This window comes from Schistocerca serialis, chromosome 1 (genome assembly GCF_023864345.2).
Source record: "Schistocerca serialis cubense isolate TAMUIC-IGC-003099 chromosome 1, iqSchSeri2.2, whole genome shotgun sequence".
Lineage (NCBI taxonomy): Eukaryota > Metazoa > Arthropoda > Insecta > Orthoptera > Acrididae > Schistocerca > Schistocerca serialis.
Genome location: NC_064638.1, coordinates 608,467,972 through 608,493,843, shown reverse-complemented (window position 1 = coordinate 608,493,843; position 25,872 = coordinate 608,467,972). Strand labels below are relative to the sequence as shown.

At 39.4% G+C, this 25,872-nt stretch overlaps 1 protein-coding gene across 4 annotated transcripts in view; it reads right to left on the bottom strand.

Moving 5' to 3' along the window:
• Positions 1–25,872, bottom strand: part of LOC126477588 (helicase domino) — a 423,343-nt gene that overhangs the window by 80,779 nt on the left and 316,692 nt on the right. For all 4 annotated transcript variants that reach the window (XM_050103628.1, XM_050103631.1, XM_050103630.1 and 1 more), the window contains 4 exons: positions 18,148–18,526; positions 10,862–11,239; positions 4,734–4,890; positions 30–244 (listed from right to left, as the gene is read on the bottom strand). In XM_050103628.1, the coding sequence (XP_049959585.1) occupies positions 30–244; positions 4,734–4,890; positions 10,862–11,239; positions 18,148–18,526 (1,129 nt within the window). The remainder of the gene's footprint in view (positions 1–29; positions 245–4,733; positions 4,891–10,861; positions 11,240–18,147; positions 18,527–25,872) is intronic.

Sequence of the window (25,872 nt, the reverse complement as noted above, 5' to 3'; positions counted from 1 at the left end):
GGAACATTTATTAGTTTGTAATGTCTCACCTGTGCTCTTTGCTGCTGAGCTTGTGAAACTTGCACTGTGGTAACACCTCCAGCAGTCATAGCTACTGACACTTTCTGACCTGCTTGTGCCTGCAGAACTTTCAGCTGTTGGGTAGCAATTCTTTGCTGCCTCAACAGTGCCTGTTGCCTGTACAGTTGCAGCTGTGCTTGGGTTATTGTTGTCTTTGTTGTTGATCCCGTTACTGTTGGTACACCTGTTCATAAAACAATGAAAAGAAATTACTTCAAATGCATGTTTAAATGTAAGTATACTAAAATAATTAGAAACATTTGTAGAACAAACTGCTTCAGCTAGAGAAAGGTGTATCTCTCAGCACTCTTCAATTACTGCATTTAAATTTATTTCTGATTTCTGAAATATGATCACTAAAAACTATAGTAATATTTAGTCTCACATATTAAAGGCAGTAATGCCTACATAGAACTAGAAACAAGAATCTGAAACTGCAATTGATAACAGGAAAATCTTAAATTTAGATTGGAATATATACTGCAAGCATAGACCATGCCTAATGTTACTGTAAGGAATTCTGGCAAAGTTATTACAAATTACTTGTTCAGCTTTTGACAGCCAATCAATTTCATAAATGATGGTCGCACATATGTCAATGACAAATTTTGTGAACATTGTCCAAAAATGTTCATGCTGTGTGTTACATGATCAGTACATATAAGTTATTGTGAGACAGAGGCATCCTCAGGCTCACCAAACACTGCCTCAGGCTCACCAGACACTGCAGTACATTCAATACTACATGAAATTTAGCTGTGAAAAAGATCTGTCCCCAACATATTCCACATCATTTTGTCAAAGCTCATAAATGGGCTTGTATCAGTTGGAGTAACGAAAATCTCAAAAAATTTGACAGAAGAAATGTGAGATTTATTCATAAAATTGTAACACGAGACCAAATGTCAAAAACTACACAGCAACTGTTTGTGTCTTCCAAGATGAAATGTCATTGACAACAGTCATTTGTTCATGAATTACATCCACGAAAATGTCTATTCTTTTCTTCAGTCAGATATGACATATTGTGACTGCAGCATTACAGGATTGAAGAACAGTTGTTGTGACATGGTGCAAAAATTTATCTGACACCAGTAGTCAATGAAACCAGAAAAAAAACAAAGATATGATAATGCAATTGATACTAGCAATACCAGATGCCACACAGTAGATTGAACATCAAATTACTGTCTCAGTGCCAAAATTTAATGATTTATCACCTAGTGATACATTTTGTTTCTTTGAGTCAAAGAAAAAATGCATGAACAGTAATTTTCATCATATCAAGAAGCTGCTGAATGCTCATACCAATGTCAGAGTGCAAAGAAATATTTCCAGAATTGTCTCAAATGCATGCAAAAGTCTACAAAATTTTACAATCAATCCTCTGACAAAGAAGAAATTAATTTCTATGAAAAACAAATTTTTTTCCTTTGTTTTTATAAAAAATTAACAGCTGGCCAACATAATTTGTGGATGGTCCTGTTCCACCTATCACTAGTTGTGTAGCTCTTCTACGGCATTAACTTTTATAACATTTAAAGAACCACACTGAATTAGATTGAACTGCCAAATCTATATTTAATGTTCTGACAGACCCGGTAAATTAGTATAAATATCTACATCTACACTCTGCAAGCCTCCGTGAGGTGCATGGCAGAGGGTATGTCTAATTGTTCCAGTTATTAGGGTTTCTTTACATTCCATTCACATATGATGCATGGGAAAAATGACTAAATGCCTCTCTGTGTGCAGTAATTATGCTAATCTTATCCTCGCGACCCCTATGTGAGTGATACATAAGGGATTGTAGTATACTCCTAGAGATAACATTTAAGGCCAGTTCTTGGAATTTTGTTTCTCAGAATAGTTAATGTCTGTCTTCAAGTCTTCTAGTTCAGTTCCTTCAATATCTCTGTTACGCTTTCCCACTCACAGTTAAATAAATTTGTGACCATTCGTGCTGTCCTCCTCTGTATACATTCAGTATCCCCTGTTAGTCCTATTTGGGTCCCACACACTTGAGCAATATTCTTGAATTTCTTGCACAAGTGAATATAAATGCTATATAAGTAGGAGTCAGAACCATCTGATTAAATGATCCAATCAGCATGGGCCGACAGATGAGGCTCTGGTGTCTAGTTGGACTGTCAGCACATTAGTGGGCATGGAGGAATACAACTTCTTTCTGTGACATGTCCATCCACATTTGGTGCTACTGAAACTACAACTTTTGCTGTCCTTTATAGGAGCATAGAATATGGTATACCAGCTACACTCATACATTCTCTACTGGTGAGGAGTTATGCAACACAAGTACTGCAATACTGAGAAAACACTCACAGGACAACGAAATACTGTGGGGCCACACTGTGTAACGATGGAAACAGCTTCTTAGAACTGTAGCTATAAGAGGAAACACATGTGACCATACTGTCGTTACCCCTCGGTTTACAGATCAGAGTGATTTCATACCATCCGCAGTGACTGACCAGATTTGTACACGAAGAGAGTTATGACAAATTAAACCTACTTTAATAAACTTAATCCAATATTTTTGATTAAAAACTTATATTACCCACAAACTGTAATATAAAAGATCAATTCTATAAAATATACTAAGACAACACAAAACAAAAAAATTATTTCTATTACATAATTAAATGACGAAAAACCCAATATAACATATTGAATAATCAAGATATCCTTATTTGCACAGAAAAATTTTCAGTGTAAGCGAAATACTTTACAGATGGTATGTAACATTTACAAAGCAAAGGATTTAGACTGACTGCAAGGCCTCAAGGCATGCACACAGTCATTATTAATACCTAAACAAAAACTAGATTTATTGCCTCAGTTCGAGTCTTTTGTGGTTCAAAGTATCGTTCAATAACATCAGTCATACTGACTGCCATGTAAGCTATGTAGAATCAGGAGGTGATAGCTCGAGTAGACATGGGGATGTATAACAGTATAATATATGTGCCTAGATGGCAGGCAATGAAGCAGTTGATCCAGGCTGAGGAAGCAGTTGATCCAAGCTGACCGTGAAGCAACAGGAAAAAATATATGGACAACTTCTTTAGGGTGCTTAAGTTATTATTTTATTTTATTATCAATCTCCTAAAATCAACAAAGCATAGTGTTAAAAAAAAATTGTAATGGGACCTGCACCGAACTTTAGAAATATTGATAGTTTTAATATCACTAATTTGTGTTCTAATATTTCTTATTAGTACTAGTACAAAGAAAGTGTATACACTTGGGAATGAATGTCCTGGTGAGAAATACAAAGTGTGAGGAACAATTTCAGCATAAAGGGGTCGCCTGGAGGGACTATCGACTGCAGCGCACGTACCATATCCTGGTGCACTAGTGGGGCATGATAGGAGACAGTTACATGTCTTTGACGCACCGAGTAGGATGTCACTCTTTGCCACAGCATGTGCAGGACCCCCAGTGACATTGACAGGCTTCTTGGCAGTGAGCAGAAAAACACCGTGTGCACAAAGGGAAAGGCCCCCCTGACGTCAGATGACAACGAATGACAATGTTGCTGCAACTTGGGGGTTGGCCACAAAGTGGGAGGACCCTCTGCTGAAGAGAACACCACACCAAGCAGTTGTTGAGATAAACACACCTGACTGACAGCGGACGAGACACAGACTAGGATGAGCCCAAAGCAAACTATGCAACAATGAGGTACAAAGAGATAATCTTCACCACAATGATGTCAACAGGTTAAGAACAAAAAGACACACTATACAAAATGCGACCAAAGAGAAGAATAAACTACCAAGTGAGGTTTTTATCAAATAGTCCATAGTACAGCAAAGATAGTAACCGACAATATCAAATGCGAGTACAGAATTGACTGACCATTCACTGGGAGGCCATTTTTGTACCAGATGCGAGGAAACTACCTATTTATGCATACAGCAATGCCACAAATTTACTGATTGAACAAACTGACCTAAAGCACAAAATGTACACAGAAAACTTTATTCACATTATAAAGCAAGAAAATAAAACAAATTCTAGGCAAAAACATAATTAGAACCAAACCAAAAAATAATAAATATGAACTGAATTTCCAAACATCAATAATGGTAACTATGTAAACATGCAATATCACTGTTCAGTGTCATACAAGCTGTCAAGAGGAAAATAGCATACATCAAAACTGACTAAAAGTCGGATATGTCTCCAACGTACATCTAAAGAGAAACTAATAATTCTAAAAGAAGACAGGACATCACAGTAACATGTAAAGTAAAAAACCAAACAAATGTATTATAACTTTTCTCATCACAGTTACAGACCATTATATTAAGACCATCACGTAGTTATGTATTTACAGAGCACCTGATGATGGCAATATGCCAAAATGGGCTCATTGTGAATGATTTATAAAATAAAAATCATTTAACGAGCAGTGTAGTGGGTTGATATTCATAACAATCATGTCACTAGAGGACATATTTTTCACTGTGGGTCCCAAAGAACAAAAAATTATAACTTATTTGTAATTACATGCAGACAATAAAAACAAATTTATTGTGGCGTAATTGGAAGTGTACAAACTTACTGACCAAAACACAAGGGGAATGGAAGTGTCCTGCAATACAGCTATACAATTTGCATGTATTCTAAAACTGTTGTCTGCAAACCTTTGGCAACAACAGCTGTTGCAGATGAGGTGGCTGCAGAAGAGGACTGTGCTACAAGGCGCTGAGTTGCAGCTTGCACCTGAGCAGGTGTGAGGCCAGCTACAGACACAATGGGTGTGGAGCTGGTTACGGTACGCACCTGGCCGGATGCACCATCCTGAAATCCCCACATTCTTCAGATACATTCAGATATAAAAAGTTTGATTACTAATGGGTTGAACACTGATGCACATTAAAGCAGGTTTGGCATTAAACACAAAAAATAAACACTAAATAAAACATGTATAAATAATTAATGGATTGCATATCACAACCAAAATTAAACTGTTTGGGGATATGTAACTGCATATTAGTGCTTTGCATCAACTGTCTTTGGTTAAACTCCCACACACTACCCCTTTTTCCATTCCTTAACTTTGGTACGCAATCTAAGTCAGTATGCTTTTCTCGGATGTGTGAATTGCATGTTTGAGTGTTAGGAGGAGGAAGGGGAGGGGGGGGGGGGGGGGGGCAAAATCTGAAAACTAGGCACCGATCTCTCTACCCTATGTATTCTGACCACGCTTTTCCTCTGAAACATGTGCTTTTCTCCTACGTACAAGTATGTAATGTGCAGTCATATTTTGTGCCAGTTAGTTATGATGTTGGTGCAGAACTGTACTGATGAAGATAAACAAGAGCATGATAGTTCACAGTAGTTGACTAGGTTAAAATGTCACAGAACCCAAAAAAATATAAATTCTTTGAATTTTAGTACATGATACGTATATATTTTGCAAAGCTGACAAGATATTGATTGTACCCAAAAGAATAAATCAAAGTTAGTCAATCACTTTTATTGTTGAAGTTCTTTATAAAGTGCTTAATGCCTGTTTTATGCCAAAACCACATATGTGTGCAAAAACTTTTATGCAACAGCAATTTTTTGTGTTCTTCTAATTTTTAGCCTTGGTAGTTTAGGATGAAAAGCAAGGGTTAGTGCAAAAAGTGTGTAATTTGTAATACCACATTTGAGATTTTGGTTCTCTGTTAAGAGACCTTAATGAGGTATTTGCAGAGAAGAGGTGTGGCTGGAAACACATGTGATGAAGACAAAATGCTATCACAAAACGACCTATGTGTTGTAGCTGTAGATTTCCGACTACAAACCACACTGAACAATTCAGGGGGCGGGTTTGTAGCCAAATATTCTGCCTGAGAAAACATGAAGTATATGATCTGACCACATACAATTTGGAAAACTGAGGCAACATTTGTTATTTGTGGAATGACACAGAAAGTAAAAGAGGAGCAACTGCAATTGCCACATGGGAGAGGCACCTTGGAAATAACATATTGTGTACCTATCAGTTAGGACAAATGGCCATAGACAAAGGGTGTATACTGGCGACATCCAATATCCTGTTAAAGAGCATACTTTGTAACATGCAATCATGATCTCAGTGTCTGTTTCACCATTTGTGTCATCTGGATTCTTCCCCTGGACACCAGTTACTCAGAACTCCACAGTGGGAACTGGTGTTACAACATGTCCTTGGTTCTCACCGCCCACCTGGCATTAATGTATGTTAATTTCTTTGGCATTAGGATTTCTTCCCAGTAATATTTTTCCCTGTCTCCACTTTTACCACACACAATGCACTTAGCTTTCTGCTTTTATTAACCCCTGCATGATGTGTCGGTAATCTCTGTCTTGTTTGTTACCCTATCTTCCACCTGCACCAGGTTTTCAAATCACATTCAGTGCAATCCCCAACAATCAGTCTTTCCTTCTCATCCATTTTGGTAAGTCTCCCCAGACCCGGTGTTCTGGAAGACTTTTCCAAACTCTCAAAATTTTCGAACCTTTTCCTTCATCTCTCTTCCTTCTCCATCAACCCTTCTGCTATAACAATGAACCACTGGCTCTAAAAACTTCTTTCATTGTTTTATAAGACAGAATTTAAAGTCATCTTTAGTGAAGCAACATCAAAAAGAAAAGTGATGATCTTCAGCAAATGTTTCTGTTGCCAAGGCATACACAAAAAACTTCCGAAAGCAGTAGCAAAACTTAAGGATCTGTTCACTGTGTGTGAGAAACAGATGATTACATGGATACATCACGAATATTATCACTCTTTGTTGAGTGATGAAACTGTGCATGACATATTGCTTAAACCAAATACCGAATAGGACTCTGATGCAGATTAAAGGTTTCTGTGATTTAAATTGTTTGTTCCCAGTTTTACTGTTGATACGATCTTCAGTTTGTAGCTTTTATTGTTTATTTTGAAGCAATAGCATCTGATATGCCTGATGCCAATTCCAATTTTGTGTTGGATTTACTTTTAGTACACATGAGAAAATTAATTATGCCTTCATTATTCCAGATCAATGAATATGCATCATCCTCCTTCAATGGGAGGGAGTCACAGTTATGAGTCTCATATCCTAACATTTGTAAATATGGTAACAATAGATCAGATGCAAATCAATTTCTTAAATTGGTGTAGCTGATTTTTATGACCTTGTGAAACAACACCTGTATCTAAAAACTAGTATATACTGCACATTCACTGTTTTGGCATAAAGGGGGTGATATGTGCTATGTGTGAAACTTTTGAGAGCTGTTCTAGGTTCAGTTACATTCATTCACAAAATTTAATTGTTTGCACAGATATTTCCACATAAAACACCATGAAGCAACTTCCTGGCAGATTAAAACAGTGTGTTGACTGGGACTCAAACCTGCTCATGAAAGGCCCACCTCATGTTCGTGTCCCTGCCAACAGTTTCTATTGCCAGGAAGTTTCAAATCAGTGCACACTCTTCTGGAGAGTGAAAATTCATTCTGGAAACAATCCCCTAGTTGGTGGCTAATCCATGTCTATGCAGTATCCTATCTTCCAGAAGTACTAGTCCCGCAAGAGTACACAAGAAAACTTCTGTGAAGTTTGTGTCACATGTTTCATACTTCAATTACCTCTGAGGAGTTTACCTCTATAATTTGGCTGCAATAAAGAAATTCCTGAATGGCCAAAACATTATTTTGTGACTTTTTTAATCCAAAAACATTATTATGGTGAGGTGTATGCTTTGCTATTTTAGAAAGTTCAAATGCGTTGGATTGTTTCATCATGTTTCTCTGCCTCTCAGTTTGCACTCTAAAAGGAGCTGTAAGTACTCATAAACTGTTTCATTTCATTTGTAATACATTCTTTATTATGGAAGAAAATAGCTCATGAAGATAACTTCCATTTTTATTTCATTCATATTTGTGTTCTTAGGTCAAATTACTAGATGTTTACTATAAAATGTATCCTGGATTTGTGAATATAGTTCTAGAGTGGCAACTGAACTTAGTAAGTCTTCATCAAATGTACCTTCCAGTTGGAACTTGCAAACTTGCACCATTTTTAGCTTGTTCTCCATAATCACATCATCATACATAAGCATTTTCTTGTGCATTTTATCCCTTTTCTTTTCTGGTGATAAGATCTCTTATATCCAGAAACTGTAATATGACTATTTTTAATTGTGTTAATTTTATCTTTTCATGCTTGTTTTAAATCCAAGTCTGTATTACTTTCGTAGAATGTGGAAAAGGGGGGAGGGGAGATGTTGCATTGGTACAAGTATACAGTAGAGCCTTGTTTAACCAAATTTCAAGAGGTCAAAAAATAGCCCATTTAGTTTAATGAAGTTTGAATTAACTTTTTTTTATATAAAAATATACCACTGTTGAGTTAACCTTTTCTCACATTATGGGTACCAACAAATGAGGGTGCTGTATTTTCATGATCTATAAGAAGAAATAAAAATAACTACAGTGTATATGTACAATAGCATTTCTGTCATTTGTTTAACTGAGGAAGTAGATGTACATATTGTCAAAAGCTTGTCATAATTTTTTTAAACAATATAATTACATACATGTTTTAGTTTACAGCATTATTCTTTTACTTCTATATATTAATTTGAAAAAAAAAAGCCATCATGAATTGTTGTTTGCTGGACTGTTAGTTGTAATATATGGCACTCTTTCAACATACCACATTCAAAGCAGCCGCAAATGCCATGGAGACATCAGAAGTGGCAGAAAATCTCTCGTGAAGAGCAACTTCAGTGTGGGGGCAGTTTTGAGCTTCATGTTCCTCCACAGAAGGCAACAGTAAAGCACTGTCATTCTCTTCTGGACCATCAACAGAACTGATGACTGATTCTTCAGCAGCACAGATTTTGCAATCTGTCTGCATACATTTTTCTATATTGATAATACAAAACAGCACAACCAAGTGTAAGCCTGCATAAAGGTTGCATCAGAATCCAAAGTTGTATCCACATTATGAGTGAGTTCAAATATTGGTGAGTTGCATCTTCAGTTTCAGTTACTGTTAATACTGGCAGTTACTGTTCATGCCTTCTTAAAACAGTTAGTTATGGTGTGTGTTATAACTTCATCCCAAGCAGCATATCTGTTACAGGTAGCTTGCAGTACATTCTAATTTGGAACTGTTTCTTATAGTTTGACTGCATTGGTGGTAGCTTTAACAAATCAGCATGTGTTACTATGCTTCATTGAGGCGATTATTCCTTGCTCTAATGGCTGCAGACGGCTCGGGGAGTTAGCTGGGAACAAGACAACTTCTACGAGCAGAAGTTCCAGGTCACTGGACTTACGTGCTGAGCAGTGGTGCAAAGTTAGCAGAATATGTATCTTCCTTGCCGCCATCTGTTATTGAAACTTCAAGAGCTGGCTACAGAATTGAGATTTGGTCATCCAAGCTTTATTGCTATTCTCTTATTGGTATGGCAGATTAAATGGGTTAACTTTCTAAATCAATGTGGATTTTTGTATTTTCCAATCACTAATGGTTTCTGCTTCTCAGAACCATCCAAATTACAACACAAGACCACTGCCGGTCTCTCCCTGTGCGTTTTCCTCCATGATGTTTTTGTCTCTTGACATGTAGTGGTTTTTCAGGCATCAAGTTATACAAAATGTCTGTATTAAACAAGTCTCTTGGGTAACACAAATGACTGAAGTTCCCATGCCCACTCATTGGCATCTTCTTTGTTTACTCTATGTGCTCCCTCAGACACTGATGGCACTGATGTTGTACCTCTTCTGAAAAAGTGATAGCCCTCGGGACACACAGACCCAGAAATTCCCTTTTGGTGAGCTATTTCATGAGTCTTTTCTCAAAGCATAGGATCAGACAATGGAGCCTGCTGTAAGTGCACGTCTCGGAAGCATTTAAACAGTGAAAATCCTCCACTACCTCATCTTCAGCTGGGATCACGTGCTCACTGTTGTCACTAAATGAACAGACTTTGGGATCTGAAAATGTTCTGCAACCCTTGTTTCAGTCTTCTCTCCACTATTGACCATATGTAAAATTTGCCACTTTTCTTTTACCATCAGAGCATTAGGAGCTCATTTCTGTTTTGGCGGCATATTGTGAGTGATGAAGCAAAGGAAAGAAACACATATACTGTTTACAAACAGAGACACAGATATCTCTGTGTTTGGTGTATTGGTCAGCTCCTCTCCTGCCCTGCCCTCATGTCTTACACTGGGAAAGTGACACGTTACGGCAAGCAAGCGATTGGTCTACTGTTGCAAATTTATAGTGCAGTACCTTATCGAGAAAAAACATGTGAAATGTGTAACGGAAAATACTGCAGTGCACAGCACTACACATGAACATACTAACTCAGTTTAGACGAAGAATAAGATATGGAATATGTAACGTAGGGTCAAATTTTAGTTTATAGTACCAAAATTCAGTTTAAGCGGTAGATTTTTTTGACGTATTTCGAAAGGCACCGAGCAGCTAGTACGAGTCAACTGAGTTCTCGGTTTTATTTCGAAATAACGGGTACTGGTTCATAAACAGAAAATGTATCTCGTATGATCCAAACCTTGAAAACAAACACACAACTCCTACACTTTCAAATACCATATTAAAATTTAAAAAAGATCTGTAGCTGTAAGCATCCTGTAACAAAACTAGTACCTGCAGGACATCTTTGTACAGAGAAGAATATATCATGCATTATTATACAAAATAATGTAATATTTTTGCAAATACATCCCATTCGATAAGTTTACATTCCTATAATCTGCACAGAGTTAGATGACATACCTGCGATACTGAAGCAGTGACTGTTCTCGCATTACGAATGGCGTTGACAACAGACGAAACGACAGTTGCTGCTGTGACAGACGTTACAGTTGTGACAACAATTGGCAGTGAAGATGAAGCTGATGGGGAACTACTCGTAGCTATAACGGGAGCTACAGCAGAACTGGAAATACCATTGACTGTGGACCCTGTAGCAGCAACTGCTGTGGGTAATGAGCTAGCTGCCGTTGCAGGAGGCACAGGCACTGTGCCTGCTACTGCTGCGGCAGCCTGTAGCTGCTGACGCAGCTGATGGACCAGTTGCTGTTGGTGCTGCTGCTGCTGTGACAGCTGCTGCTGTGCCCTCTGCTGCTGACGCCTTTGTTCTTCTTGCTGATCCTAAAGAAATTACGAGTGAAGCTTTTTTACTTACCTCCAAAATAATTTAGTATATAAATGCCATGTGTAACCTTACACACAATACAAATTACACATACATTGAGCTCTTATTCCACAATAATGTGGGCTATATTTATGTAACTAGATATTATAAAATAATTAACAGTTATACATCACAGATAACCTAATATCCCATATACACTTTATAACTGGCACAGATCAGAGGAAATAGTGAGAGTAAGTCTCGCATGAAGAAGCATTTTGACATTTGAATGTAGGACTTCAGAAAACAAAAGACAGGCATGTTCTTTTCAGTGCATCCGTGACAAACTTATTTCAGAGTTCCACTGCACTTTCAACTGTCACAGAGATAATCAGTATCGGCATACAATCAGTGCAAAAGGTGTTAGCACACAGTAAGTCAGTTAGTAGCCCGGGCTGAAAATAGTTGAATATAAAAAGAAAGCACCCACTGTTATTAGCATTATCGCTATGGTCTAGTTCAAGCTGCTTATGTACAATGAAAGGGTGTCTCTGCTTTTTTATTCTTAGGAGGGCATCTTCATTTATGACCTAATACATTGTAGATCCGTGTTCTATGACGTCATGTTGAATCTCACCATTTCTTGGCCAGGCCATTTACTCTTATATTAACTTCTTCCACAAATTATTTAGGCCTGCACATTCAAGAAGTCTGTATCATCTTAATTTTATTTATTTGATGCTTGGATTTGGTAGTGTCTCTTGTATTTTGCCATCCTTCTATATGAAAGATCTACTGATGATGTTTGGTTTGTGGGGCGCTCAACTGCACGGTCATCAGCACCTGTACAAAGTCCCAATTTTTACACAGTCCAATCCAACCACTGTCACGAATGACGATGATGTTGAAATGATGAGGACAATACAAACACCCAGTCCCCGAGCACAGAAAATCCCCAACCCGCCCGGGAATCAAACCCAGGGCCCCGTGATCCAGAGGTAGCAATGCACGAGCTGCGGACAAAAGATCTACTGCCAATTACTTCTGAAACAGGGTGTTTGTAAGCAAATAACACAGTTTCGAACAGGCTCATCTTGAAAACAAAACGTTTTGAATTTTTTGCAAATATTATAATAGTAATTACAATAAATTAAATTCAATGATGGAATTATTCATTGTTTACTAGGCATTCAGTTTATGCTGTACTTTACTTTATTGTCAATTTATATCACCGTATCATCTGTAATGACAAAAGCTTTAAAATGAAGGGTTGTTACCGTGACCCTTAACCCTTTTCATTTCATACCTCTTACAATTAGGAATAAAAATGTTACTGTGCTACCTTGCTGCATACCATATTTTCTTGACCATTATGAATATCACTTATAGAACTGTATTTATAGTATCTCATGTTATGAATTAACACGAGGCACATTTCTATTTTATATACACACCTACATTTTATATCCCACATCTTTCCAATATACATGGAAATAAAAAAAATAGTTCTTGCTCCTATTGTTTATTAATTATAATTCTTACAGTGAATATCAAATCTGACAAAGCCGATTTCTTTTAAAAAAGGGCAACTGTTTCTCAAATTAGTAGATGTAGTGTTTACATCTTTTCCAAAATAAAGAGCACTATTAAAGTTTGAGTCCAGTTTCTAGGGTTTCTTTTTTTCGTGCAGAATTTGTGACACTGTGAACAACTGCTTCAGTCCTTTCATTGCAGCTACCTCGATCAAGTAAGCATTCACGTAATTTGTGGCTGTTGCCTTGAGTTCTTGTGCTAATTTTCTTTAGAGAATTTCTTACTTGTGTGAATGTCAGAAGATGTTTTGAACATTTTCCTCTTTTTCGGTATCATGCAGTTCATTCAAGCTATTTTCTTCACTATATGATTGTTTGAAGTAGAATCCCACCTCATTCCCAATCTTTTAAATGCCAATGTTATTTTTTTACCTTTCCTCATTGAGCCTTTTATTCATCTTTTTTACTTGTGAGAAACAAAATAAAAACTTGTCCTTCACTGTATTTACTGATGCAAAAATATGTGTGTTTGATGTAAAATATTAGAAGTGATCAGTTCTGAAGCTAATACCCTTCATCATGAACCAGTGTAACAACAAGCAATCAGTTATGTCATTAAGGCACGGCAACCAAACATTTCTGCGCCTTACAATTATTAAAATGCAATCCAGACCTAAAGGAAAGATACTAGTACACAATTAATAGTAAGTTCTTATTATAGTACTAAAGTGAAATGGAAGAAACATCTAAACCCAAACATTAAGGTCCCATATGATGGAATCAAAGTAACATATCACAATACCCAGCTAAGTAGTGGGCAATGTATTATTTTGAAACATGTGAAATGTGCATGAACATATGTAACCAACATTAGGCAAGTACCATAAATGTGACTAACGTATAAGTTGAGAAACAAAAGCTTTACAAAGGAACACAACTGTCAAAGCCAAGAGTGGAAATCTCACTCACTTAACATACATGGATCAGTACATGTTTAGAGCCCATTTTAGTTTGTGAACAGCTATCGTTAATAGTGTACCAATGTCTTTCCGTGATAGATATGTAGTGTGTTATGGTGTAACCACGGTAGTTTTTTAAACTTGGTTATTCATAAATGATGTATCTGATTGCTTTTTGGTATATGTACAAGTGCTGGGTGATGAAGCATATTAACTTTGAAATCAATCCTATTTCACATTTTTACATCAATATGTATGACAGAAGGAAAAGTTATAATTTTTAGTTAGGTATTTTATTGATTGAAGCTGCTTTTCATAGTCTTCAGCACTTAATATTCCAACTTTTGGCTGCATTTACTTTGTTTCAGGGCAAAGCTTCTCCAGGTGCTTGCGTTTTCAAAGCAGGCAACTCTCTTTGAGATCCAAGTCTCTTTAAATTCTCCACTTATTACGAGACTTTTCTAACTTTCTTTATTGCCATATTTCTTTACACCATACTTCTACTCTACTGTCATCAATGTAGCTTCACTTCAACATGGCATTGATCCCTATGCTGTTTGTTGCAGTTGCTTCTGTACTAATGCTGAGAATGTCTTGTGTGGAGCATACCTTGATATCACAACTGATAGTGCCAAAGGAGAGACTATTGTACTGTACTTTGTTAGGTTTCAAAGAGGCTAATCATTTTTGGGTGAATTATTCAGTTCACTGTTTTAAGTTTTATGGCTTACAGGACAGGTTAGACAACAATGTCATGGTATTTAGAAGCATCTACCATCTCCCACTAAAAGCACACTGTGCAATGTGCCTGTATGTCTACAAGAAATGGAATTTTATTTCCCATCTTTAAGCTTTCAATGCAAAACATTATCAAAAGTCGAGACATCATGATGACTACGAATTAAATAACAAAAATATGATTGTGGTTCTTTAGTTTCTCCCTGAGTTATTTCATAACAAAATAATTTATGTGTCTGCTTCTGGTTTCTGATGTACAACTGGCACAATATAACTGCAATCCATTCTGTTGTTATCATTACCATCTTCAGGTGTGCACTTGTTGATGGCAGCAGCGTTATCATTTGCTGTAATATTGTGCCCTTTAGAAGCCAACAACTAGCAGTATACCCATAGACTATTCCACCACAATATGACTAAGTTATTGCTCAGATGAGGAACATAATATCATTTTAAGACCTTGTGAAAACTTCTTATTTTCTTTAAAATAGGAAACCCCAACTCTACATGGATACAACACAGAGTATTCACCCTTACACAATTCCTACACAATATGACTGGAATGAGCACCTCTTCGTAGCCAAGACAACAGACAACTGTGAGCTACAACTTTTAAGTTATAAGATAAATTTTATAATAAAGATCAGCCTAAAATCAAGATGATGGTGACTATGTTTTTCACTTGAATAAGAATCTGGTCAGCATGGTCTTGTCACCGATGGGTAAGAGGTCTGCTTGGATAAAGAGAAATGAGACTGCATCCAACAGTGCCTTATCTACACAACCACATGACTCCATTTTTAGTTTTTCAAATACAATTTATCCCATTCAGTACACCAGACTGTGATGACAGGATTGAGGTTGGCTTAAATCTGCCTGTGCTAAAGTTGAGCCTCATTATTTACAATCCACTGGTTGTAGAGGCTGATCATGTTCGCACTTCAATACAAAACGTCCTGTCACAATTTTGATACATTCCTTATGTTGCAACTGTTTGCCATAATTAATGAAATGGATTTTATGAAATTTTCTGCAGAACATTTCCATGACACTGAGAAGACACATGAAGTCATGTTACATATTCTCTTCAGTTACTGCATACTACAAGGTGTGGCTATAAAATAATGGGACTGTTGTTGTCACAGAGTAATTCCGTGTATGCCAAAGATGAATGACAAATGACTGTGGAGCCTTCTAGCTGAAAGTAGCATCTCTGGTAACTGTAGACAAATCAGTGTGGCTGTGGTCATGGTTTGTGTAAGAGCTTTTATTTTTTCTGCTGGAAATATGACAAGTGTAACAATAGAGCAACAAATTGTTGTTAAGTTTCCCTGAAAGTTGGAAAAGATGCTACTGAAACCTATCTGTTACTAAAAGACTTGTATGGCAAAGATTGTTTATCATGTACACAAGTTTCAGAGTGCTTCAAGCATTTCCGAGCTGACCAAGAATATACCAAACATAACTCACGCCTGGGACACCCTTCAACATAAAAAACAGATGAAAAATTGAAAAAGTAGGTAACATGATTCAATGTGACCATTGGTTGAGTATTTGATCAATTGTTAAAACTATAGGAACTGACAAAGAGCGCAAATTTTACATAACCAACTTAACAGGAGGAAAGTATGTGTGAAACTGGTGTCAAAAATTCTCACGATTGAACAAAAGGAAGTATGTGAAAATGGTTGTACTGATGCTTCGAGTACCATTGAAAAAGACACTAATTTCTTTGAAAGAGTGATAACACATGAAGAACCTTTTTTTCCATTTATGATCTACAAAATGAGCACCAATCCATGCATTGGAAGGGCCCAATTTACCTGAGAGAGAAAAAAAAACTCGAATGAGCAAATCAAGATTCAAAGTAACGATGATCCCCCCCAATATTCTTGGATTTGTGTATCTTCACTGCGTTCCTGAAGGTCAAACTATTAATCAATATTACTACCTTCAGGTTCTTGCTCCATAAGAAAATAATAATAGTAATAATAATAATAATAAAAGACGTGAATTGTGAAATTACAAGTCATGGATTCTGTTAGAAGACAACATACCAGCTCATACCACATTGTCTGTTAAGAGGTTTCTAGTGAAGTACAGCATCCCAGTGTTGGACCACCTAGCTTATTTGTATGACCTAGTACAATATGACTTTTATCCTCCAAAGTCTGCATTAAAAGAAGCAAGATTTCCGTCCATTGAAGCAGTGAAAGAACAAATGGTAAGAAGCATGATCAAGGAGCTCACAGAGGAATATTTCCAGCACTGTTTCCATCAATGGAAAATTCACATAGAGTGTTAGAGTATATTCAGGATGACAGTAATTTAATAAATATGTTCTTGCAATAAAATGTTTTACAGTGATAGTCATGTTATTTTGTAGCCACACCGTGTATTTCAAGTTAGTCAAATGCTTCATTTATCAAATGTATGTTAGTTTACCATAACAGTGAATTACATTTCTCAGTGTACTGCACACTGCATGTACTAGTAAATATATTAAGAGCAATGTTGATAGATTCACTGATTTTATGTCAAACATTATTTATGTTGCACGTGATACACAAACAGCAGTCAGTCCATTAAGCTAAGGTTCCAATGGGTGGATAGCCTGGAAAAGTCCTCAGGTAGTTTTGTTGCAGCTTTCAGTAACTAAATAAGTGACATCTGTTAGTAAAAGTGAAGCAAGAGTAACTTACTAAAAGTAATACTGGAATGACTCAGATGTAAGGCAGCTGCTGGTGTGATAGAAATGAGACAAACATGTAAGTCTGTGGAAAACCAAGAAGCAAGAAGAAGGGCACGGCGCCACCTTCAGCCCTAGCAGACGTCAACAACGTATCTGCTTTGTACAGGACATAAAGAAGATTTAGGGCCCAAGCTACTTGGGGCACCAAGCTGAGAGGGGCGCCAGTGGCTCCACAACTGTAAGATTGCTGTGCAGGGCTTATCACAGTGTACTTGGAGTGCCTAGATGAGAGGAGTGCTGCAAGATTTGTATACAGTGTGTATCACAATTAGGAGCGAAAACTGACAGGGTGAAATTGGGTGAGGGAAAAGGGAGGGGGGGGGGGGGGGGTGAGAGGGGTGTCAAATTATGGAGGGGGAGGGAGGGGTGCCAAATTATAAGTTGGTTTTGAGGAGAAATGTTCTCACACTGGTTTGCCAAGCCACTGCAATTTACTCTTAAACAGAAAGTAATTATTATTGCAATTTTTACTTAAATACCTGCAAAATAGTTATTACTGTGGATATCTGTGGTTATATATGCAGACATCTGCATCTGTGCAGACCTCTACCAATGGACTGCATTTAAATGTAATGAGGGAAAGTCACATGTTCTGAAATGAATATAAATTCTATTTTAAAATCTTTAAGTACTTAAAAAGTCGCCAACTTTAATAACGTGTTTAAAAATTTAGTTTTTATATAAAATTTTAGATTTCTCACTTAAGACTAAAAACCCTATGGCACATTGGCAATACAAGCCAACTTCTCACACACAAATAAAGCATCTCAAAGAAACTCATAAATGACAGCTCATCTATTTAGCTTCATATTATGCTGCACCTCAAATATGTAGAAGATTTATGATACAGTTCAAACTAGCCAATATATGTTTCACAAATTCACTCTGAAGAATTCAAAAGCACAGGAGAAACAAAATATGACTGAGTAGGAAGGAGCCCATACCAATGTCTTTGTTTTGTCCCTGGCAATTCTTTCTAATCTTCTTGATGCTGCATCTCCAGGTGTTATCGGTTCATCGTAATCAATACCATTTTCTAAGAAGATAGGAGGAGGTCTCTGATTCTTCACACCAGGGGTAATCTGTGGCTTTTGAATTGGTTTCCTTTTACAGGCCATTTCTTTAATTACTTCAAATCTCTGAAGATATATGCTGGTGAATGAACTGTTGTTATCTTGCAAAAACAGTTGTGATGTTCTTAATGGCCTGCCTGCCTTCATTTGTGGTGGAAGCTTATAAACACCTTTTGTCTTCTTCTGCTTTTTTGGATTTGTATCATAAAAAACTTTGCCTTCTTCTCTTGGTACTATAACTGTTTCATACCTGAAATAATAATTATGAATCAACTGTGCTAAAAATCGAGATGTTTCCTTCATGATATCATCTATTTGTTAGATGTACAGTGATAAAAATTTTCAGGATTTTAATAAAAATTTCCAATTCACAAGTATTTAATTTAATTTATACATACACACAAACTAAAGTATGAACTCTTGAAACATTGCAGAAAAAGTCCCTAAATAAAAGAACAAAAATGGATAGTCAAATGATTAGGTATTCTGTATAGAACACCTTGACGTTTTGAGCAGTGAAGTTGATGGAATTCACTGAATTAATAATCTAATTCCAGGCTGATTTTAAAGATAAATGTTCATTAGTTACATGAATTAAACAGCAGTTTTCCACTTGTGCAGTAACTATCAAAGATGGCAACATAGTCACATATCAAGTTTCTTACGGACTAACTGACACCAGTTTTGCGTTAGACAGAAAGTGGATCTATCTAGCCACTGTGAACAGTACAAAGCCAGCAGTCATCTGCAAAGTAGTTACTAATATTTAACAAACACTGCTATACTTCAATTTCTCATTCCTCAAGAAAATAAATTTCGGTTGCTACGCAGTAATGCAGCGACACTCACCACCCAATAGTGATACAGGTTTACCATCATGTGTTTTGTAAATCAAATGTGGATCAAATAATTCTACTTGAAAAAGCAAACAACTAACCTAATTCTATGTTACATTTCTGGAGCAGTTTCTCTCTATGCTGCAGCAGCTCACAAAAACAGAATAATAATATTCAAGTTTATTTTTTGATGCATGAAGGGCTGTTCAAGAGGGCAAGGAACTCTTCCAGAAGAAATTTTCCTTACTTTTAAATCCAAAATTTTGGAAGTGCTTTTAAAGCACACAACGCGATGTCATGTCGCAAAGAGGTCTTTGATACTTTTAACTGTCTTCACATTATTTACAAAAATATTTAACTAAAAAAGAGGGGGATGTTCATCATTTCAGATCTTTACTGAAATACACTAGTTATTAATGGACATTCAGTTCAATGTACAATTCTAGGGTTCTGTCGTGCAATAAAATAAAACTTTTAAGACAAACATATTATTATTTTATCGATATAATTAAAAACAAATGGATTTTTTAATGCTACAGAAAACAGGTCACGGGTGTTACGACGGCATGGAAAATATCTTGATGATTATACTGCACAACACATTTTTTGCCTCTGCATGAGAATAGGTGATTATGACTAATTTTCATACACTGAATTCAGATTTGTCTTTAGTTTTTCTCCATCAAATACAGTTTCTTTTGGGTATCAATTTTACCCTATTATGGGAATAAGCTTCAGTTCACCTCAACAGGGAAACATTCTTTTCTATACGTATTTTGATCTCTGCGTTTGTACAGCTAGTGTTAGCTATCCTAAACAGAAGTCACAATTCTGTCTTGTGCTGCCACCTGGCAAGTTTGCATGAAAATTTGAAGAAAGAGTGTTCGTGCTACACTGTACTGGCAGTTATTATTATACTGTGTGTTGTGCATATTACGATATATGGGTATACTCTATCAGAACATTATGTACAAAACATCTTAGTCTGTGCTGGCGTAAGCTGGCACCAGCACTCAGTGAGTCAGCAAGTAGAGTCATCAGTCACAGCCCAATGGGAGTCATAGTTGCAGTTAGCTCAGCCTCTAGCTTGGAATCAGTCAGTACCTAGCGACCAGGTGGTGTACATAGCAGGGCTTGTACTGCACCAGTGGTGGCGGTGGTTGTTGGGATGTTTAAGGGAGACTAAACAGCGAAGGTCATCAGTCCCCCATTCCAAAAACAGGCGAGCCGAAAAGTTGCGGAGGAGGTTTTAGCGAAGGGGGAGGAGATGCCCCCCCCCCCAGGCGCTAAAAGAACACAAATGCAGCAACGAACACTACAGACACGAAGAGTACAGATGAACACCAGACAGAAAGAAACAGAAGAAAAGAAGATGGCCGGAGACTGGTTGACTGACCATGAGAACAAAAAAAAAGGGAAAGAGTCAACCATCCGACGACACACCAAAACAGCAACAAATATTGAGACGCGAGGACAAAAGACACAGAAAGGGAAAGGTGCAGGACCTCCCTAAATGGAACCATAAAAAGGACTACCACGGATAAAATTTAAAACATCGTCAGCCATGGAGGCATCGTCGCATAAAACCAAAGGCAAAGTGCCCGGGAGATTAAAAGATTGCCGGAGGGTGCGCAGTCGGGGACACTCCAACAAAATGTGGGCGACCGTCAGCCGGGACCAACACCGACACAGGGGGGTGGGGGGATCCTCCTGACGCAAAAGATGGCCGTGCGTCAGGTAGGTACGGCCGATGCGCAGCCGACACAGGATGACAGAGTCCCTGTGAGAAGCCCGCAGGGAGGAGCGCCACACATCGGTCGTCTCCTCGACAGCCCGCTGTTTATTCGGGGATGTCATGCCACGCCACTCAGCAGTCCACATCCCAAGCACCTTACGGCGCAACACCAGCTGCCGATCGCGAGCCGTGAGGCCGATCTCCAAGGCTGGGGCGTCGATCGCCCCTTTGGCCAGCCTGTCAACACGTTCGTTCCCCGGGATGCCAACGTGACCTGGCGTCCAAACAGAGACCACCGAACGGCCAGAACGGGTAATGGCGGAAACAGACAACTGAATAGAGGACACCAGAGGAGAAGAGGTATAGCAGCGGTCGATGGCCTGGAGGCTGCTCAGGGAGTCACTGCAGATGACGACGGATGTACCTGAGCAGAAACGCATATGCTCAAGAGCGCGCAATACGGCCACCAGCTCTGCAGTAAAAATACTGCAGCCAGCCGGCAAGGAGCGCTGCTCAACACGGGCAGCGTGAGCAAAAGCGTAGGCATGTACTGCACCAGTAGTGAGGCTAATGTGGACTATTATGGAAGAGCTTGTACCGCAACAACTAGTTTAAGTTAAGTAGCTTTTTTATTCTTATGAATAAAGAACCCTGTTAATATATGTGTGCAGTTGTGCAGAAAGAGGATACTGGCCACCAACCAATATCCTCTCCTTGCTTCCCATGGTACAAGCCTGCAGTGACAATGAGACAACAAAAAAACTGGCAACGAGTATAATTCAGTGCAGATTTTGCTTGCTTCTCTTGTGTTTTACCTTGTAGGGGTGTTCATTTTTCATTGCTAATCGTTGTGTTCTTGCATGTATTCCAGGAGGGGAGTTGCAGAACTAATCAAATTTCTCTTTCCAGATGCTTTGCTTGCTGTTTCTGCTATAACATACTTGCATAAACCACGGCTCCCTGCCACCTCTACCGTCTACCCCACGCCTCGGCTGCAGACGGCCAGTGTAATGGATCTAACACAAGCTTTTCAGTTTCAGACCCAACAAACTGCTGCCCTACTAATTATGGCTCAACAACTACTGGCTGCACAAGGTGCATCAGCCGCCCAATAGACAGACGGAACAAGCCCAACAAGTGCCGCAGACCAGCATACCACCATTCCGGCAGTTTAACAACACAGAAGAAGGCTTTGAATACCTGACACAGTTCCAAGCACACTGTCGAGTTAATCGTGTTGAAGGTAATGTAAAGCTACAATACTCTTTTTGATTGGGGGTCCCCAGTGTTTAGGTTAGTACAAAAGCTATTCCCAACTGCGTCTCCCGACGAACTCAGTTATGAGCAAGTAATCACTGAATTAACCAAATACTATGACCGGCAAGTTCAAGTAGCTGCAGCCAGATAACAGATGTACTGTCTGTGGTACATGGAATTAACAGGGATGACTAGGAAGTGTAAATTTATGTGTAATTGTGGCAAGTTTTACAGTGATTTAATGATTAGGGATGCAATGACGTTCAGTGTCCCAGGTAGTAGAATATGGAAACAGAGCCTAAAGTACTCTGATCCACCACTTCCTCAAGTATTGCAAATCTTAGAACAATACGATTTGAGTGCCATAGCGGTCAGTACATTTGACCAGACCCTGATTTGTCAGGTCGAGTCGCCCCTTGCTCACGACAACCCCAAGCAGCCACAATGACGAGCGTGTACATAGCCGCACCGACAGCCACATAGACATGTAAACAAGCCCGTGAATTTAGTTAAGTCTTGCACTAGATATTTTGGTTGTCATAAAAGACAAGATTGCCTATCACATAATGCAGCATGTTCCACATCTGGAAGACAAGACCATGTCAAAGCAGTTTATTTTCAACAACACAAAAATGCCAATTTTGCCCGCTCTCAGAAAAAACAGGCTCATGTACATGCAGTGAATGTTGTGTTTTCTAAACCTACAACAGGTTCTGACCAGAGTAAGATTAAGGTTGTGCCTCCTTCTTGCGCTAGTGCTGTGCAATGACGTTCAAAAGAACTATTTGTCTCGTTACAAATTGCTGGCCATTGTGTGAATTTCCAGTTAGACATAGGTGCCTCAGTGTTGAAATCAAAAGTCAATGAGAACATTTTCAGTTTAGATGCCTTTGATTTGTTTGGCTTGAGCATCCACAACAATGTACTATCAGCCTCTACATTGGTGCCAAAAGACAATGTCGCTAGCTTGCTTAAAGAATTTCCTGAACTACACTCCTGGAAATGGAAAAAAGAACACATTGACACCGGTGTGTCAGACCCACCATACTTGCTCCGGACACTGCGAGAGGGCTGTACAAGCAATGATCACACGCACGGCATAGCGGACACACCAGGAACCGCGGTGTTGGCCGTCGAATGGCGCTAGCTGCGCAGCATTTGTGCACCGCCGCCGTCAGTGTCAGCCAGTTTGCCGTGGCATACGGAGCTCCATCGCAGTCTTTAACACTGGTAGCATGCCACGACAGCGTGGACGTGAACCGTATGTGCAGTTGACGGACTTTGAGCGAGGGCGTATAGTGGGCATGCGGGAGGCCGGGTGGACGTACCACCGAATTGCTCAACACGTGGGGCGTGAGGTCTCCACAGTACATCGATGTTGTCGCCAGTGGTCGGCGGAAGGTGCACGTGCCCGTCGACCTGGGACCGGACCGCAGCGACGCACGGATGCACGCCAAGACCGTAGGATCCTACGCAGTGCCGTAGGGGACCGCACCGCCACTTCCCAGCAAATTAGGGACACTGTTGCTCCTGGGGTATCGGCGAGGACCATTCGCAACCGTCTCCATGAAGCTGGGCTACGGTCCCGCACACCGTTAGGCCGTCTTCCGCTCACGCCCCAACATCGTGCAGCCCGCCTCCAGTGGTGTCGCGACAGGCGTGAATGGAGGGACGAATGGAGACGTGTCGTCTTCAGCGATGAGAGTCGCTTCTGCCTTGGTGGCAATGATGGTCGTATGGGTGTTTGGCGCCGTGCAGGTGAGCGCCACAATCAGGACTGCATACGACCGAGGCACACAGGGACAACAACCGGCATCATGGTGTGGGGAGCGATCTCCTACACTGGCCGTACACCACTGGTGATCGTCGAGGGGACACTGAATAGTGCACGGTACATCCAAACCGTCATCGAACCCATCGTTCTACCATTCCTAGACCGGCAAGGGAACTTGCTGTTCCAACAGGACAATGCACGTCCGCATGTATCCCGTGCCACCCAACGTGCTCTAGAAGGTGTAAGTCAACTACCCTGGCCAGCAAGATCTCCGGATCTGTCCCCCATTGAGCATGTTTGGGACTGGATGAAGCGTCGTCTCACGCGGTCTGCACGTCCAGCACGAACACTGGTCCAACTGAGGCGCCAGGTGGAAATGGCATGGCAAGCCGTTCCACAGGACTACATCCAGCATCTCTACGATCGTCTCCATGGGAGAATAGCAGCCTGCATTGCTGCGAAAGGTGGATATACACTGTACTAGTGCCGACATTGTGCATGCTCTGTTGCCTGTGTCTATGTGCCTGTGGTTCTGTCAGTGTGATCATGTGATGTATCTGACCCCAGGAATGTGTCAATAAAGTTTCCCCTTCCTGGGACAATGAATTCACGGTGTTCTTATTTCAATTTCCAGGAGTGTATTTTCAGAAGGTATGGGAAAAGCTAATAACTTTGTAGCACATGTTACATTGAAAGACAATGCACAGTCTAAGTTTTTCTGAGCCCGCCCTGTTCCAGTTGCTTTAAGAGACAAAGTAGCCAGTGAATTGAAAGAATTGCAAGATAATGGTGTAATTGCTCCCATTCAAACTAGTCAATAGGCAAGTCCTCTTGTTTTGTTGCCTAAGCCTTCTGTTCACATTCGTGTTGACAGTCAACCCACAGACAGTAGTTGACACTTATCTGTTACCTTGCCCTGAGGAACCCATGGACAAGCTTTGTGCAGGACATTACTTTTCTAAGATAGATTTGTGTGATGCCTACTTGCAAATTCCATTGAATGAAGAATCACAGAAAGTGTTTGTTTTAGATACACACTTAAGACGTTCAAGTATTTGTGTTTGCCCTTCAACAGTGCTTCCGCACGTGCATTTTTTCAACGTTACTTGGAACAGCTGACTACAAAAGTGCCTATTTGTTCAAAATACTTTGACAATATTGTCATCTGAGGCCATACACCAGAGGAACAAATTGTCAGTTACTCTTTTTCAAGTGTTGTCAGAAGCAGTACTCAAGTATTGTCAGAAGCAGTACTCAAGTACTGTCTTGAAAAGCGTGACTTTGAACTGCAGTACTTAGGTCATGTGATAAACAGATAGGGTGTGCACCCCTCCAATCTCACTTGCTTGCAATCCATGATCTGCCTGTTCCTTGCAATGTGTCTGAACTGTAGTCAGTACTAGGCAAGATGACATATTACATTCGTTTCTTACTGAACGCCCCTCAGATTGTGGCTCCATTGCGTTGCAAAAATGTATCTTTTGTGTGGACTAAAGACTGTCGAGACGCCTTTCAGAAACTCAGAAATGCTTTGAAACTTCCTGGCAGATTAAAACTGTGTGCCAGATGGAGACTTGAACTGGGGACCGATGGCTTTCACAGGCAAGTGCTCTACTATCTGAGCTACCCAAGCACAACTCACGTCCCATCCTCACAGCTTTATTTCTGCCAGTACCTCGTCTCCTACCTTCCAAACTTTACAGAAGCTCTTCTGAAAGAAAGGATATTGCATAGGCATGGCTTAGCCACAGCCTGGGGGATGTTTCCAGAATGAGATTTTTCACTCTGCAGCACACACTCCGCTGCAGATTGAAAATCTCATTCTCAGAAATGCTTTGCTTAGTCACAGATGTTTAATGTATTTTGACCCTGCCAAGCCTGTAGTCTTGCAAGTCGACGCATCTTCCATCGCACTGTGCTTTTGCACAGAATTGGTGCACATGGCAGACCTGTTGTTTATGCCTCAATGTTGTTAACTCAAACTCAGTGCAATT